We start from the raw sequence: 17,251 nt of genomic DNA, 5'->3' as shown, positions 1-17,251 counted from the left end.
TGTGATCCCATTTCGGTCTTCTACAAAGAAGTTTACATAGCACTCCATATCAAGTAGTTACCATACCACTCGGCAAATACTAAAGTTACTTCCACCTAAATTCGTTGGAGAGTTACGACATATTGTAACATTCTCTCTTTGGTCGGGAGCCAAAATTTACCGAAACAAAACAAAAGAAAAACTTAAAACGGAGTTATCGATAAGGTATTTTTGCTTAGCGGAATCTCATATTCTTTTCCTTTGCTTTTAAAATTATTCTAAACAGTTCAAAGTATTTTCTATGAGCAAATACAAAATTAAAAATTATTTATTTTATGAAATAATTGGATTTTAAAAATTATGGAAGTGCCTTTATAAGTTTTAAAATCTAATTATTAGGTTTTATGAATTACTTGTCCGTTTTATCAAGTTATTTATGTTGTTATTTGCCGAATAAATCATTAATTTTCTGAGAAATTATTAGTTCTGTCCTTCAGAAATTATTTCTAGGAGAAAATTTTGCAAACCAACTAAAAATAAGTTATATTTTTCTTTTTAAAGAGCTTAATTTGTACATAGCAATTTTCTATACTTTGGAGTAGTTTCTTGTCTTTTGGCTGAGGAAAAAAACGAATCGTAAAGTAGCTAAATATTGATACCATAGTAACTATTGGGTACTTGCAATTCACGAAGAAGATCAAACATACCCACACATGTGACCTATGACGTCAGTACCAACTGATCCTTTGGAAGGAAAATGGCGTGTTAAAGATGAGATAAACTTCTCCACAGAAGTTAAAGTAAAGTTAATTAAACACAACGCTGTATCGCACATCGAATTAGTTGAAATATAATTCTTTCTCGTCTACATCTTTTACTTAACTTAGATTTGCTATTTGTTTATGAATGTTATTGTAACAACGATAAATGTTTGTTTTGTGTACCTAACAACTTCGATGCATAATTATTTTGTTTATGTTCCACATGACTTCGCGCCTGTCTTAAGTTTGAAAGATAAAATGAAAGAATTGAAATCTTTGCGAAAGAATATATTATGTGTCACTTAAGAGAATTGATACTTGCGGTCTTGGCTTACTCGAAATAGAATGAAAAGAATAGTTGCTAACGTAAACAAATGCCACGCTTCAACAACCAATCAGGATCGAGAAGATACCCTCACAACGTCACTTGTAGGTATCTCATTCTGAAATAGCTACTGTTTATTCATTTTCCAATTATAATTGATTATGGCGATTTGTCATTGTTTTTGTTTATGGTCTTTATTTATCAATGTGCTGTTATGTTCTTTGGGTTTAGATTCTTTTATAGCTGAAATATTAAACTTTACTAGTTAGTGTATATACTTACCGAATTGTAAGTTGGATTTTTAATGATAATTTATAATATCTGATTTTAATGCCTATTTTTTATGTTTGAAAACAAATATGCCGTTTTTTTTAAAAAGTTCATTACTCATGCATTACTGATTAAGAAAGTGAGTTACGTTACTTTGAGTTTATATTGAAAATAAATGTTTAGATTTAGTAAGTGGGTCATTCCAATACTAAAGCGCACCTTTAGAGTCCGACACTTTCTCTCTTATTATATTTCTTATAATTTTGAAACAAAACAAAATTTAAACATTTAATAATAAATTTCAGATTTTTTTTTCTTTTATATGATTCTAAATTACTTTGCTTTTTTTCTGTTCTAATTGGGTTATAAAAAATTGTATCCTGAAAAATGCTTTGTGTCAGCAACTTAGTTAGCTTTTTTTCATTTTATTTCTTGTATGTAATATGATTTTTTAGTCATAATTCAGGGTTCTTAGTATCTTCCAGTGTTCATAAATATCATTCCTCGCTTTTACTTTTTCCTTCCTTTAAAATTCGATATTAATATTTTCATCTCTTTTAAATAAAGTTTATATGTCGCTGAAACTTGTCTCCTGTGTTACCTCTACTTTATTTTTAAATTCAAACTAGAATTACTTATAAAAAGTTGGCAACGGTAGCCACACATGCACTCCTATGTTCTTCGTGTTATTTTTAGCTATATAGTTTCGTCAAGCTATAAACATAACCCCAGTGCCATATGGGCTCATTTAACGCCCATTTTGAAAGTGGTTAAGAAAACTGATCCTAAGATTGACTCTCTTCATTTTTTTTTTTGTCTTCCACTCAATATAGACAGAAATTTATCAGATTTATTTATTTAGACAAAGGCTTTTTAATTGGTTTCATGCGAGGCACATGGTGCGGGCATGGAAAAGAGGCAGCTGATGGAATTGATGGAGTTTTAAAGCGAATAGCAAATAGAATTGTGGCATGTGATACAGAAATAACAGATGTAGACCAGTTTATACATTGTGTGCGTGAATCCACTGAAATAAAGTTAATCTGCATCACTGAAGAAGAAATTGAAGCGATTTCTAAAACACTTCCTGAAACGATTCCTATGCAGAAAGGAACAAGATCCTTATACCAGATTAATTGTAGAAAAAGAGAAGTATCAACGCTGCATGTTGATTCAACAATGTCTGTCCGTCAAATGGTTTTTATTTTTTAAAATTACTTGCTTCCAAAATTCAATATAATTTAGTGAGAGGAATTTTACAGATTTCAAAAATGTTCTTAATAGTGACATTATTATTATTATTTTATTTTATTTTTCCAATTTTGCAATCTTTATTTAAAAAAGAAAAGGAAGAAAAATAGTTAAATAATGCGGAAGAATTTTATGAATTTAGACAAATGTTACAATTTTGACTTAAATCTGATTTCATAATTTTGTTTGTGAAATCAAAGTAGTATGATCATGATTTGTTTTCATTAAAATTGAAATTAAGATGTGAACCTTTTTTATCTGCTTCGTTTTTGTTATCAATACATATCATGAAATATAATGTCGTTCAGTGCGTATTTTTTTCAGAGCATTTCGAGCACAGAAGTTAATTTTGCAGATACAAGACACAACATGTCAATAAGATGCTAATTTGGTTGAATCTGGAAGTCCGATTTTAGTATTTTTGATTGCTATTTTTTTTAAATTGACACTTTATAAGGAAATATACTTCCAACAAATTTCATTCATTTTTAAATGTCAATTTAAAGTTTTTTTCCTACCTTTGATTAGTGCAACAATCTAATGATAACTTCAGAAATATAAAAAAATACCAATGAAGGTCTTTGCTTACATGATTGTGAGCAATATTAAAGGCTGGCGCAGGTTTAAAGATGGATGCCAACACTGGGAAGCTATTTTCCTGCATAAGTTCATTTTATTAATCTTTTCTCCTAGTCTATTTCTGTTAAAGTTGTTTCAAATGATACCTAAACAAGCCGAACACGCCTGCCATTGGCCTCTTTCGAATTAAATCAGGAAATTGTTTGACAATAAGATAGCACCGCAAGGGTGAAAGTACGCCTTATCTCAAAACCTCACGGATAGATGGCAGAACTACTCATTCACGGGCCACTTTCTCCATTTAGACATAGATCTGAAAGGGGAAAGATATTTTCTCCAGATCCCTGAATCCATGGTTATTGCTCAGCGATCAACCACAGGACATTCTATTACACTAATTTTACGAGCACGTATATCAAAGGTATTTGGGAGTCTATTTATAGTAATGATGACAGAATTTATAAATTCGGTTATTTATAAGAACAGAAGCTCATATTTATGACTGATTATTTGTAGTAGGTAAAATTTTGAAATTCGCACACACCCTCTAACTAAATTAAATGTCAAATTAATTTCAGAAAATAAGCTCATTGAAATTCTTTTTACTAATAAATCTCAATACCAAGTTTTTTTAACATGCCATTTCCATAAATAAAAAAAATGCTCTATTTAGACTTAAAGGATTATTTTAAGACTTTTGCGATATTTCTGCACATGAAAGCCCATCACTTACAAACTAAGGATCCAAGAGATTCCCACCTTTTCTATCAAACAAAGCCTTTCTTATTAAAACAGTTTACGACTTTTGGGGAAACACGGTGAGTAGCCAGAAATAAGCACCTTTTAAGTACTTTGATTAATTTGATTTGAAAGTGGTTAAAAAATATTTTTAATCACTTTCCAAAAAAAAAATCATAACTGGGATCTGTGCAGTAACAAAAAATTTTTTTTTCGATCCTTTTAAAGTTCTTCATTTATAAACATAAAATCAATAAAATTAAAAAACATTTTCAAAAACGTTACATAATCATGATAAAATAACTAGTTTCTGATAAATATTGCAGAGAAAATTATAAGAATCATGAATATTTTGTAATTTAGAACGACAATCGCTCCGCTAAAGAAAAAACCTCTTCTTAAAAGATAGAAAATTAAGCACTTTTTACAAACACCAAATAAAAAAAACAGCCTTAAGGGCTTTTAAAAAACGGGAATCAAAAATAAGCACCTTTAAGCACTTTTTTAAAAATCCTACGCACCCTGGGAAATAATTTGCCTAACCCTCTCTTTTTTTTAATACTCAGCCCTCTAATATATTTTTCTTCAATTACGACACTCAATAATCTATTACTGATATAAACACAAAATTTTCTACAAATACGAACAGTTATTTCTTCCCTTATTTAAAATAAGGACGGCGAAGGAATTGTGAATAAAATGATTTATTATGATTTTTTAATGTAAGTAAAGAGTACGTTTTTTTAAGAAAAAAAAGTGTGTTTTTGTACCACATTCCGTATTTACAATATCGGCAGCACAAATTAAACTACGTACTTAAGGTTAGGCCCCGAAACCATTGGGTGTACCTAGTATGTGAAAATCCGATCTTTAATTCCAAAGTTATTGATGTGCTCGCTTTTTTCTAGATACTGTAACAAATTTTAAAGATAAATCTATTGCAGTTAAATTACAAATACTAGATCAAATTTAAAAAAACGACCCTATTTGATATCTATTAGTGTACAAATAGCTACCATCAATTATTATATTTTTTAAATATAAACTACTCACCTTGTAATGTGATATTGACACTGTTTAAGCCTATCTTTACAGAGACATCGGCTAAAATCTTATCTCTTGAATAGGCTTTGTATGGACTGGAGATGGACGCCCTTGCTACATGCCATTCAGTTCCATAGTTGGATACTAAAATGAAAGGAGAAAATACTAAAAATCAATATTGAGCTTGGAATAAAGTTATAATCAGTATTATTCATTGAAAATATAAGATATATTGATTGGAAAGTGCGGAATATCTACCACTACAATTATTCAGTTTCAATTCACTAGCATTTAAAACATGCTTACTCGCTTTCATGAATGGGGTACATTCTCATAGATGAAGGTTGATATTTTATTTTATAATCGTCGTTGAACAACCGACCCAACTTTTGGGTTTACGACTACTAATGCTAAACTACGTAGCCTTGTCATTTTGAACCCAATCCAGAAGACAAGGGAATTCCTAGAACAAGTATTGGGGGAAATTTATCTTCGTGGAGGACTTTTTTGATGGAACTAACCAGTTTTTGCGTTACATGGAGAGGAAGACGCGAGAACATCCCCCGGTTAGCCTGATGGCAGATGAACTCTAACTTATGATTCGTCTACCACTGAGGATATTTCACGTCAGCACTGTGGTCGGTGCAAGCAGGATGCGGATTCATATCGATCAGCCATCGGTGGGATTCGAACCCGGTTCGCCTTATTGGAAAGCGAACTCTCTATCCCCTGAGCCATCATGGCCCGAAGGTTGATATTGTAGATAACACTCCCCCCACATTGGTGACCCGGACGTGATATGAATACGCCTACACGATATGAACACGCCTACATCGATAGATGGTCCACATTGAGTAGTTGACTTGCTATTTGTGACTGTGATATTGTCCTTATCAAGCTGTTAATACTTAGTCTCAATAACACACAACGTCAGCCTGTATACACTCGACTGCTAATGGCAACACAGAAGCGACCACGACCGTGAACTTAATACGACTCACACGTTCAGCACTCAAAACCTAGTGGTCTTAATACACCTCTTCCGACTTCTCACAAAACAATGAATCAACGAGAGTTATCTGTATCATCAAATTCTATCACAGTTAAAATTCTGGCTAGGGAGTACTGTAGTGCATCTACCACTACAATTATTCTATTCCAACACATTAGTATTTAAGACATGTTAACTCGATTTTAAGTAGGGGTACCTTTTCATAGTAGGGGTTGATATTGTCGATAATACTCGCCCCCATAAAAACTTTTCAAACAAAGAAGTGATCCAAAGTGAAAATTTTTAGGATATGTTTAATTATTAAAATGAAAAAAATGATTAGAACTAAGCTTAAATTTATTTATTCTTTGTATATAAGTCTGTGGAGTGGTTGATGTCCTGATTAAAACGTTTCTAGTTGACGCGGGGGACAGAAAGATCTCGTTTATTCCCGTTAGAGACCGTGATTATGTTTTTAGCGATACTAGTGCCGGTTTGGCTTTCAAATTAATTTAAAAATATAATTTATAAGCCAAAGGAAATGAAACAAAGTTTCATAATTGAATATTCATTTAGTATTAGGAATTGGATTTTTTTCTCTTGTGATTGATTAAGGAAAATCTCAATGTATGGGATACAGGTAATTAGTGTTGTGGAATACAAGGTACGGATGGGTATGTGTTCCCCAGTTTACATTTTTCCGGTATCCTCTACACCAGTGATTCCCAAAGTGGTCTATGTAGACCCCCAGGGGTTGAAGACAACCTGCAAGGGGTCCATGTCAAGTGGAAAGAAATTGGGGGTCCATGAAATGAAAATGGGGGTCAATGATAGTGGATCTCATATAAGCAGATCGTGACTTTTAATTTTGGCATTTCATGACTGGAATAATCAACATACACTAATAGTAGGGGAGAGTGGGGTCAATTGTAACATTTTTTACATAACTATTTTTAACTAACAAAAAATCCAATATATTATTAGTATTAATTGACAGACGAGTAAAGTAGACTATCCTCTACTAGAAAAAAAATAAATACCTGATTTTAAATATTATTATATTAGTTATTAACAATTTTTGACAGTCGTGCAGTTGTTACAATTGTCCCCACTTACGGGGTCAATTGTAACAGTTCATAAATTCAACTAAAACATAGTTAATTATACATATTATCATAGTTGCGATATATTTTTTTATTGATCAAAATAGTAGTGATATTTTAGGAGTAAAAATAATAATGAGCAGAAAACCAAAGGGTTAAACTTTTAACTTTAAGGGGTTAAAAATTTTAATTTATGCTGTGAAGGGTGACAAGTAAAATAATGCACATGCAACATAATATAAATGATATAGGAAACTATTGGTGGTTCTTAAAGAGTTAAGTAATGGTTTGTAAACATAAGATTATTTATTTTCAGCTGTTAAAATCGTCCCTTTACTTATTGTTACATTTGTCCCCAAGACGCCATTTCAGCTTCATTTGTTAAAAACAATGCTAGTTAATTAGCAAAACTAATCTTTTTTTTATTGAAATGTTAATTAAAGTGTCCACTTACATATTCGGTTACTAATTTTTATTTGTCTAAACAAAATTACTTTGTTACAATATAATATTCTAATACCATAAAGAGCACTTGCGTAGCGTGAAAATATCTTTTGTGATGTAACTCTTTCAAAAGTACATAAAAGTGGTTGCCATCAGGGGTGTACATGTAGATTTATTAAATACACCTTGTGCGCCACCTAGGAACCAAATCTAGAACCCGACACTCGAAATTTTTGCTCTGTTACAATCGTACCCTGTTGCAATTGACCCCACTCTCCCCTACCTATTTACTTACATTATACTTTACAACCTTATAACGTAAAGACATATATCTATCTGCATTCTACATAATTTATAAAAGTAGCTGTGAAGTAAAAATTTTTTATCAAAATTTAAGTTATTAGGATTATTTTCTGATATATGAAACTGAATTATTATAAACTAGCAGTTGCCTGCAGCTCCGCCCGCGTACGTTTTTATTTTCTCTGCGTGTAAGGTTTAATTTTATAACAAAAAAGTTTTTTTCAACGGTAAATTGTAGCCTAGCAAGTGTGTCAACTGTTTAGCTAGCTAGACCTCCAATTTTATCAGCACACAAGATCACGGAGATTTGTTGCTTAGTTTTTTCGTGAAAACGTAATAAACAGACCGACGATATGCTACTACGGTTTTGTATACAAACTTATTTCCCCAAGTATAAGATTAGTAGCGGAGTACGGGTTTAACAGTGCACTATTTTATATTCCATTTACATATTAATTAAATTAAATTAGTAATTAAATTAGTTTAAACTTGATTAATAAATGTATAAAATTAACATCTGCTTTTTTCTTAAGTTTTTCACGCTACACTTCACTACAGTTAGAAATGTAAATCTTTCAGAGTGAGTAGCACTATACCACCTGTCAAAAATACATTTGAAGTTGATGAATTTACAAAAAATCAATATCAGGTATCTTTCTTTCCTTTTTTGAATTCCTACTATTAGTCCACACTCTCCCTATACCTTGCTCAAATTTTCAGTCGTTCATAAAATACTTTTTATTCAGTCAAGTTACTTTTTATTCAGTCAAGTTACTTTTTATTCAGTAAAGTTACTTTTTATTCAGTCAAGCTACTTTTTATTCAGTCAAGTTACTTTTTATTCAGTCAAGCTACTTTTTATTCAATCAAGTTACTTTTTATTCAGTCAAGTTACTTTTTATTCAGTCAAGTTACTTTTTATTCAGTCAAGTTACTTTTTATTCAGTCAAGTTACTTTTTATTCAGTCAAGTTATACCAGTCAAGTTTAAATTCATTTTTTTTAAACTTGTAGAGGATGACACTTGATGTAAATACAGTTTTTACAAATATTAATTCATTCATTAAATGTAATTAATTATTTTTAGTTTTATATGGGAGAAAGTCATTTAATAAAAAGTAACTAAAATAAAAATTTTCTTAGTTGTCCTAAGTAGGAATTGACTTTAATTTTTTTTTTAATATTACTTGTTTAAGATAAAATGTCACAAGTTGCCTCGTATACTCTAGGGGAGAGTGGGATCAATTGTAACAGGGTACGATTGTAACAGAGCAAAAATTTCGAGTGTCGGGTTCTAGATTTGGTTCCAAGGTGGCGCACAAGGTGTATTTAATAAATCTACATGTGCACCCCTGCTGGCAGCCATTTTTATGTACTTTTGAAAGAGTTACATCATAAAAGATATTTTCACGCTACGTAAGTGCTTTTTTTGGTATTAGAATATTATATTGTAACAAAGTAATTTTGTTTAGACAAATAAAAATTATTAACCGAATATGTAAGTGGACACCTTAATTAACATTTCAAAAAAAAGATTAGTTTTTTTAATTAATTAGCATTGTTTTTAACAAATAAAGCTGAAATGGCGTCTTGGGGGCGATTGTAACAATAAGTAAAGGGACGATTGTAACAGCTGAAAATAAATAATCTTATGTTTACAAACCATTACTTAACTCTTTAAGAGCCACCAATAGTTTCCTATATCATTTATATTATGTTGCATGTGCATTATTTTATTTGTCACCTTTCACAGCATAAATTAAACTTTTTAACCCCTTAAAGTTAAAAGTTTAGCCCTTTAGGTCTCTGCTCATTATTATTCTTACTCCTAAAATATCACTACTATTTTGATCAGTAAAAAAATATATCACAACTATGATAATATGTATAATTAACTATGCTTTAGTTGAATTTATGAACTGTTACAATTGACCCCGTAAGTGGGGACAATTGTAACAAGTGCACGACTGTCAAAAATTATTAATAACTAATATAATAACATTTAAAATGAATTTTTTTTTCTAGTAGAGGATAGTTTGCTTTACTCGTCTGTCAATTAATACTAATAATATATTGGATTTTTTGCTAGTTAAAAATAGTTAAGTAAAAAATGTTACAATTGACCCCACTCTCCCCTATACTGATTTTTTTTAAGGTTTAGTGTCATTAACCGGTTTGAGTCTTTCTAAAAGTGATAACAAATAAACCATTTAACCACCAACACATTTCACAAATTATAAGTATCTCCAAGCTCTCACTTTTTCCTTCACAACCTTTCTTTCACGCAATGTTAATTTGTCTGATCTAGATTATTCAAAACTTTTAATTTTATTGCTCTCAAATACGAATAGTAGACGCTTAAAAAAATTTAAAATGGAAGAAAAACAATAGATTAAACTAAATCTGTTCTTTTAAAGGTTACAAAGTAATGCTTTTCAAGATACTTACTTTGTTAAACACAGATTTATTTCACATTTTATAATGACTATTGTTCATTAAAACTTTAAAAATATCAAAAAATATATTTTTACTTCGCCTACTGTTTAGAATTCTAAAAATAAAATTAAAAAATATTAAAAAAACATATTTAAAAAAAGCGAAAATTTCGTTTATGAAATACATTATTATTAAAGTTTTATGTAAGCACTTTAGTTAATATGTTAATCACCAAAGAAATGTACGAATATCTAGATATGCAAAGTAAAACTAAAATAACAATTGAAAAAAGACAGAGATTCAATGCAATGTTGCCTTGTGCTTAGATAAAAATTCGTATTTTTTCAATTTTTTTAAAAATAATTATTCAATTTATTCATCTTTGAGTTTAAATTGACTATGATATTACAATATACTTGTTAATTCCTACTTTAAGTGCAATTTAACATTTGAAATCTTATATTGAAAAAAAGTTTTGCAAAAGAGAACTGAAAATCGACCCCTTTAATGTATGCAGTCACTTTTAAACTTTTCTGCTTTTAATCAAACTTTTGTATAAGAACTCACATATTTATAATATTTTCGCTCTATAAATAATAAGCATATATTTTGCACTATAAGCTTCTTATGCAGACAATGATTTTCGGTTTTAAATGCAATACAAATAATTTATTTTACCAGAAATTTTCTGGTAAAATATTTATTTATTTTTCAAATATTTATTTTACCAGATCTGTTTTTAGAAATTAATAAAAGATTTTCCTTCGAAATTTTGTTTATGTTTGTACATTCCAATTTAAGAGCAAATTAATAGATATTTTTTTAATCTAAAATTATGACAATAATATAATTTTAAAAAATAAAAATAAAAATTAAAAATAAAAATCAGCAAATATTTATTATTTTATTTAATAATGGTGAGAAATGTTTGAATTGTAAGGTATAAATTTTTTTACATCATTTAAAAGGATCTAATTTCACATGGCAAAATACAAAATTTGAACGAAATCAGTTCACTAGTTCTGGGAGATCGAACTTTAAATATACGACTTTGTTAAAATTCGATTTCTTCAAGAACTATTCCACCATTTTCGCTCAAATTTGGTATTTTGCAATGTAAAATTAGACACTTTAAAAGCTATGTGAAATATTGTATACCTTACAATTGAAATTTTTTTCGATTATTATCAAATAAAATAATAAATATTTATTTAAATTTATTTTTTGCGTGTTATTATCTACGGATAAACGAATTTTATAATAGTTTGCAAAAATTTTTAAATTCGCTTAAAATGTCCTTGAGGTATGCCAACATACGCAAAAAGTTAAATTAACATTAAGAGGTCAAAATTTTCGACCGGACCGCTCTCCTGACCGCACTATTAGGATCATATTTCCCAGAGTAAGGCTACCCTCTACATTTGGGGTGTCAGAAGTTGAAAAAAAAGGTATGTTTATTCAGAGAAAGTACGTTTTTGTGTCTGATTTCATAACTTAAAATATCGTTTGTACTTATAGCTTATCATATTTGAGGCTACCCCCTCGAACCATTAAGAATAAGCATCACTTGAAGATTCGATTATTAGATAAATAGTTATTCAGGGTCGTCCGTTTTTTATTTTATGCACTGTGCACTTACACTTAAGTGTCGCAAACTAAGACTTTAGTAAAAGGAAAAATTCTACCGAATTGAGTGAGAAATGTGGTTCTGAAAGTATCAAAACATGTTTGATTGTCGGAGGAAACAGAGATGTGTTTAAAAGTGATTATTAGAAACACCTCCTAGCTTCATTAGATAATCAAACTGGTTTTTATGTTTTTCAAACTACCGTCTCTACTCGTGGTTCGGCAGATGTCGATCGCGAGTTTTCCTTCTTCCTCGCTTAAATAATAATTTCAAACCAGTCTAAACACCGATTCTCGCCGTACCCTCATATAGAGAGAACCAGGGACCCTCTGCCTACACTTAAATGTCAGCGAAATCGATCATTATAGCGGAGCAGGTTTAATGGTCTGGACAGGCATCATGTTGAATGCGAAAAGGCTCTGAGTTCATCTTAATGGACGATAAAGCGAGGCCACAAAGAGCTCTTCTGGTCGACAAATTTCTAGAGAGTGAGGATATTCACCGGATGTATTGGCCAGCCAGATCACCAGACCTCAACTTTACAGAGCATGTCTGGGACGCTCTAGGGAGGGCAATTGCAACTCGCTACCCCCTCCGAGAACCATCCAGGCGTTGCTGAACGAGTGGAACCAACTGACACAGGAAAAAATAAACTGCCTAATCACGCTCTAAAGCCTGTATATCTATCTGTAAGAGGGGACCATGCTTCCTATTAACCTTTTTTTTTTGTTTATTCTGCAACCGCTGTTTCATACCTTCCGGCTTTAACGCGTGTTAAGCACTATCATGCGTGTGTATTACAATTGTTGAATGGTTATTTGTTTTGCATTGTATTAATGTATGTTACATATAAAATTTCATTAAAATAGGTCCATTAGTTCTAGAGATTATCGACCAAGTCTGCAAATTCTCTTAATTTCTTACAACAGTGTATACATACTAAGTAAATAGCTACCTAGATTCTAGGATTTTACAGTAAAACTTTAAGAAATGCGATGGTTATTAAAAACAAACATTACTTATAAAAATTAGTAAAAAAATTTTCTAGCAAAAAAAGGAAGAAAAAAACTTTCCATTGTTTTAACTATTTAATAATTTTATTCTTGTAACACAAACTCAATAAGAATTGACAGTTTATGAACTTAATTTGATAAACAGAAACACTTTTTCTTAAAAAAATTATACGCCCATATATACCATGAACTACTTCATTGCTCGAAACTTTTTACGTTTTTAAGATATTCAAATAAGAAATTTTTTATTACAAATACGATTCACTACACAATTACGGAAAAAAAAATCGTGTATGCGCAGTACAAAAGAATTACTTTAAATGTATCTAGCGTGGTTTTAATCCAACTTTTTACAAATTTTAAAACAAAATTTTAGTATTTAATTTTGAATTGCTCCATAATTTTTTTTAGTTTTACTGAATATTTTTAAAGTTAGTGAGGCAAAAAAATCGTTTTTTTTTTATTTATAAAAATGTCCATATTTCTATTTAAATTTAAACAAGCATTACGAAATTTTACAATTAAAAGAATCAATACAAGTTAAAAGCTTATTGCTTGATTTTCTGGCATAAGGTACTTAAAAACAATGGTTTTCTTTTGTAATTTATTGTCGGTCTCTCAGACTTGTGAAAACTTTAAACCTTATTGCTAAATATGAAAAATCGAATAAACTAAACAACTTTAAAGTTGTAAAATAATCCTCTCAATATTTCTTGAGAAATTTTAAGCAATATCAAAAAGTGAAAGTGCTTCTACCATTATTGTAGGGTAGTGCACATACAGACAGACTTTCGTTTTTATATATATCGAGAGAGAAGTCATGGGAAAATTGCGATAAATTCTGAAATTCGTAGGTTAAATGATACACTTTATGCGAAGTTAAATCTTTTTTTTTTTTTTCGGTAAGTGAAATTTATAATTTATATTATTGTAAATCTAATAGTATGTAGCCGCAACAACATATACAGCAGGTAACAAAAAAGAATAAATAAAGTTTATTGTGTATGTAGTATGTAGGGTACTTAACTGTTTTAGAGGGTGGTAAGAAACCAATTGACACAGTGCCCATATTATGTACCAATATTGGTATAACAGCTTCTTATTACCACAGTACTTATTAGGGGACAGAGCGTTCGCCTTCCAATGAGGGAAACCGGGTTCAAATTCATTCAATGACTGGTCGATACGATTTCCGTACCCGGCTCGCATTAATGACTCGCTGATGTAAAATATGTTCAGTGGTAGACGGAACATAGGTTAGTGTCCCCTTGCCATCAGGCTAACCGTGTGAGGTTTTCGTGGTTATCTTCTGCATGCAATGCATATTCGGGTTAGTTTAATCAAAAAGTACCCTATGAAGGCAAATTTCTCCCAATACTTGATCCAGGAGTTCCCTTGTCTTCTGGATTGGGTTCAAAATTACAAAACTACGGAGTTGAACATTTGTAGTCGTTAACTCAAATATTGGGTAGGCTGTTCAACGACGGTTATAAAAGTAAAATGCCGGTAGTATTAAATACCACATTTAATTAAGCTCGTCACTAGCGTAAGTGATGGTTTAGTAATTTCATATCATTTTCGAAATAAGTACCGATTCTATTTCGTTCACCAGAAATGACTATAAAAATATCGGTGACTTCACCAATAATTTAGAGATGTCCAGTGAATTAATTTTGATAATAGGTACACAGTGAAATAAAACAGTTTTGTATTAAAAAGACAAATCAAGCAGAAAAGTACTTTGCGCATAAGAATAAAAATGTCCATATTATTATTGTTGCTAATGATGCTGAATTAATTTCATCAATACGTATACATTTAAATACCAAAAAAATAAGTTTTATACCAAAGAGGAAAACAAATGGAGAATTAAGAAAACCATAAAAAATCATTTTATTATTATTCGTGCCAATTTTAGTAGTAGGTACTGCTACTATTATGTTAATTGGTATTTTAATAGGTACAAAATATACTAATATAGGTATCAAGCACCTAATATAGGTACTGTGGAAATATGTTTTTACAGCCTACCAAAAAGAGTAAGTACCGGGAAAATTAGTGGTAACAGTAGGGGGAAAATGGGCGCTACACCCCAATTTTAGGGTTGATGACCTCTCTTATTATAGTGCTATGAGATGAGCACTACACTCCACTTTCTCACTATAGATAAGAGTAAACCCCACTGATAAGCTCTTAGTAGGGATGGCGTAGCATGACTCTTTACATAGCATGGTTTAGAATAAAGAAATCCTTCTTAAAACTTTCGACTACCTATTTTTTAATATATATGGGTATTTTTGAAATATTTGACGCTTACTTCGTAATCTGAAACAAGATTCAAATTTAATCCTCATTCCAAAAAATTATAAAAATTCACAAAATGTTCTCCTTAATTTTTATATGTATGCACATCACTTAGCATTGTTTGGACTAAAAACTGCTTCTTAGAAATTTTGAGTACGAATTTGACTCATATGGGTATTTCTGAAAAATATTGACGCTCACTTTATAATCTGAAACAAGTTTAAAATTATTTCCTTAGTGCACAAAATAAATAAAAAATTCTCTAAGTGTCCTCCATTATGTTAATCATATATATGCTCTTAACGTGGCATAGTTTAGACTAAAGAAATGCTTCTTAAAAAGTTTTCAGTATTTATTTCATGACATATAATGGTATTTTTGATAAATTTGGCGCTTTCTTTGTAATATGAAACAAGTTTTAAATGAATTTCTCAAAAGAAAAAGTTACGAAAAATTCGCGAAGTGCCCTCCTTTTATTATGTGTACGCTCTTAATGTAGACTAAAAATTGCTTCTTATAAATTTTGAGTTCATATTTTTTGACATATACGGATATTTATGTAAGAATTGAGGCTCATTTTTTAAAATCTTAATCTAGTTTCAAATGAGTTCTCATTGCAAAAAAACTGCAAAAAATTCGCAAATCGTCCACCTTTTCGTCAATTATACATATGCTCTTAACACATCATTGTTTGGAGTAAATAAATCCTTCTTAAAACTTTTAATTACTTATTTCTTGACACATATGTATATTTTTGAAACATTTGATACTTACTTTGCAACCAGAAACAAGTTTCAAATGTATTCCTCTTTGCAAAAAATCAAAAGAAATTCACAGAATGTCTTTTATTTTTCATAACAAAGCGATGTTTGGACTAAATATTACTTCTTTAAAATTTTGAGAACTCGTTTCTTTTCACGTATGGTTACTTTTGAAAAAAAGTGACTCTCAATTTATAATTTGAAACAAGTTTAAAATAATTTCCTCATTGCAATAAATTATTAAATTCACAAAGTATTCTCCTTTAAGGCCTCACATACCTTTTAATAGGTAAAAAATGAGAGAAAACGAGCAATTTTCAATCATCTGCCAATTTTATAATAATTATTCTAAAAATACCAAATTTTGAAATATGACACTATACATAGTCTACATTTTGAAAACAATGCAAAAATATTTTTCAAAAATTAAGAAATTTCTTAATTAATTGAAATTTTAATTCAATAAAATTTTTCTGTTTTTATTTGCGCGCAAGCTTCTGGAAAAAGTTTACATAATATTTGCTTGATTTTTTTTGTGAGTATAGAAATATATGGTAAAACTAAAATGACGAAGAATGAACAAATAATTTTACTTTTTTCTCTATGCAAAATTTTTTTTTAAATTTATTAAAAAATTTTAACAAAAAAAAATTGCTATTTCATTTTTTTAAATGTCAATACATTAATCCCACCTTCAAATGGCTTCGTTAATTTATAGAAACAGGTATTTGAGACCTGCTGTAAAAATTTTGTGCAATTCTAATCAATAGTTTTCGAGATATTGTGCGCGCAAGGTGTAAAAATAGCATTTTGAGATAAATGAGTTTAAACACAAAACAGGACATATTTTATTAAAGAAAATGTATGACTTATTTTTTCGATAACTTTTGATCTAATGTGAATTTTTTTATGCTTTTTTTTCCAAATTTTCAGAAAGATCCATAGAATAGAATAAAATATTATTAAAAAAAATCGATTTTTTGAAGCATTAAAAGGTATGTGAGGCCTTAAGTTAACAATATATATGCTCTTAACCTGGCATGGTTAAGACTAAACAAATGCTTCTTAGCATCTTAAAATTTTTTTGAATTTATTTCATTACATATATGGGTATTTTTGAAAACTTTGACCCTTACTTTCTAATCTGAAACAAGTTTCAAACGAATTTCTCATTGGAATAAGTTACAAAAAATTGCAAAATGTCCCCCATTATGTAAGTTAATGCTCTTAAAGAAGTATTGTTCGAACTGAAAATTTCGACTTAAAAATTTTAGGAATAATATCTTAACATCAATAGGTATTTTTTGAAAAAGCTGACGCTCA

At 29.9% G+C, this 17,251-nt stretch overlaps 1 protein-coding gene across 4 annotated transcripts in view; it reads right to left on the bottom strand.

Moving 5' to 3' along the window:
• Positions 1 to 17,251, bottom strand: part of LOC107456259 (dual oxidase maturation factor 2) — a 296,093-nt gene that overhangs the window by 93,516 nt on the left and 185,326 nt on the right. For all 4 annotated transcript variants that reach the window (XM_087166344.1, XM_087166346.1, XM_087166347.1 and 1 more), the window contains exon 4: positions 4,957 to 5,091. In XM_087166344.1, the coding sequence (XP_087022470.1) occupies positions 4,957 to 5,091 (135 nt within the window). The remainder of the gene's footprint in view (positions 1 to 4,956; positions 5,092 to 17,251) is intronic.

This window comes from Parasteatoda tepidariorum, chromosome 6 (assembly GCF_982258835.1).
Source record: "Parasteatoda tepidariorum strain Cologne lab strain chromosome 6, Ptep-v5.0, whole genome shotgun sequence".
In the NCBI taxonomy this organism is placed as follows: Eukaryota; Metazoa; Arthropoda; class Arachnida; order Araneae; family Theridiidae; genus Parasteatoda; species Parasteatoda tepidariorum.
The sequence above is the reverse complement of the archived record's forward strand: the minus strand, read 5'-3'. Positions and strand labels throughout refer to the sequence as shown.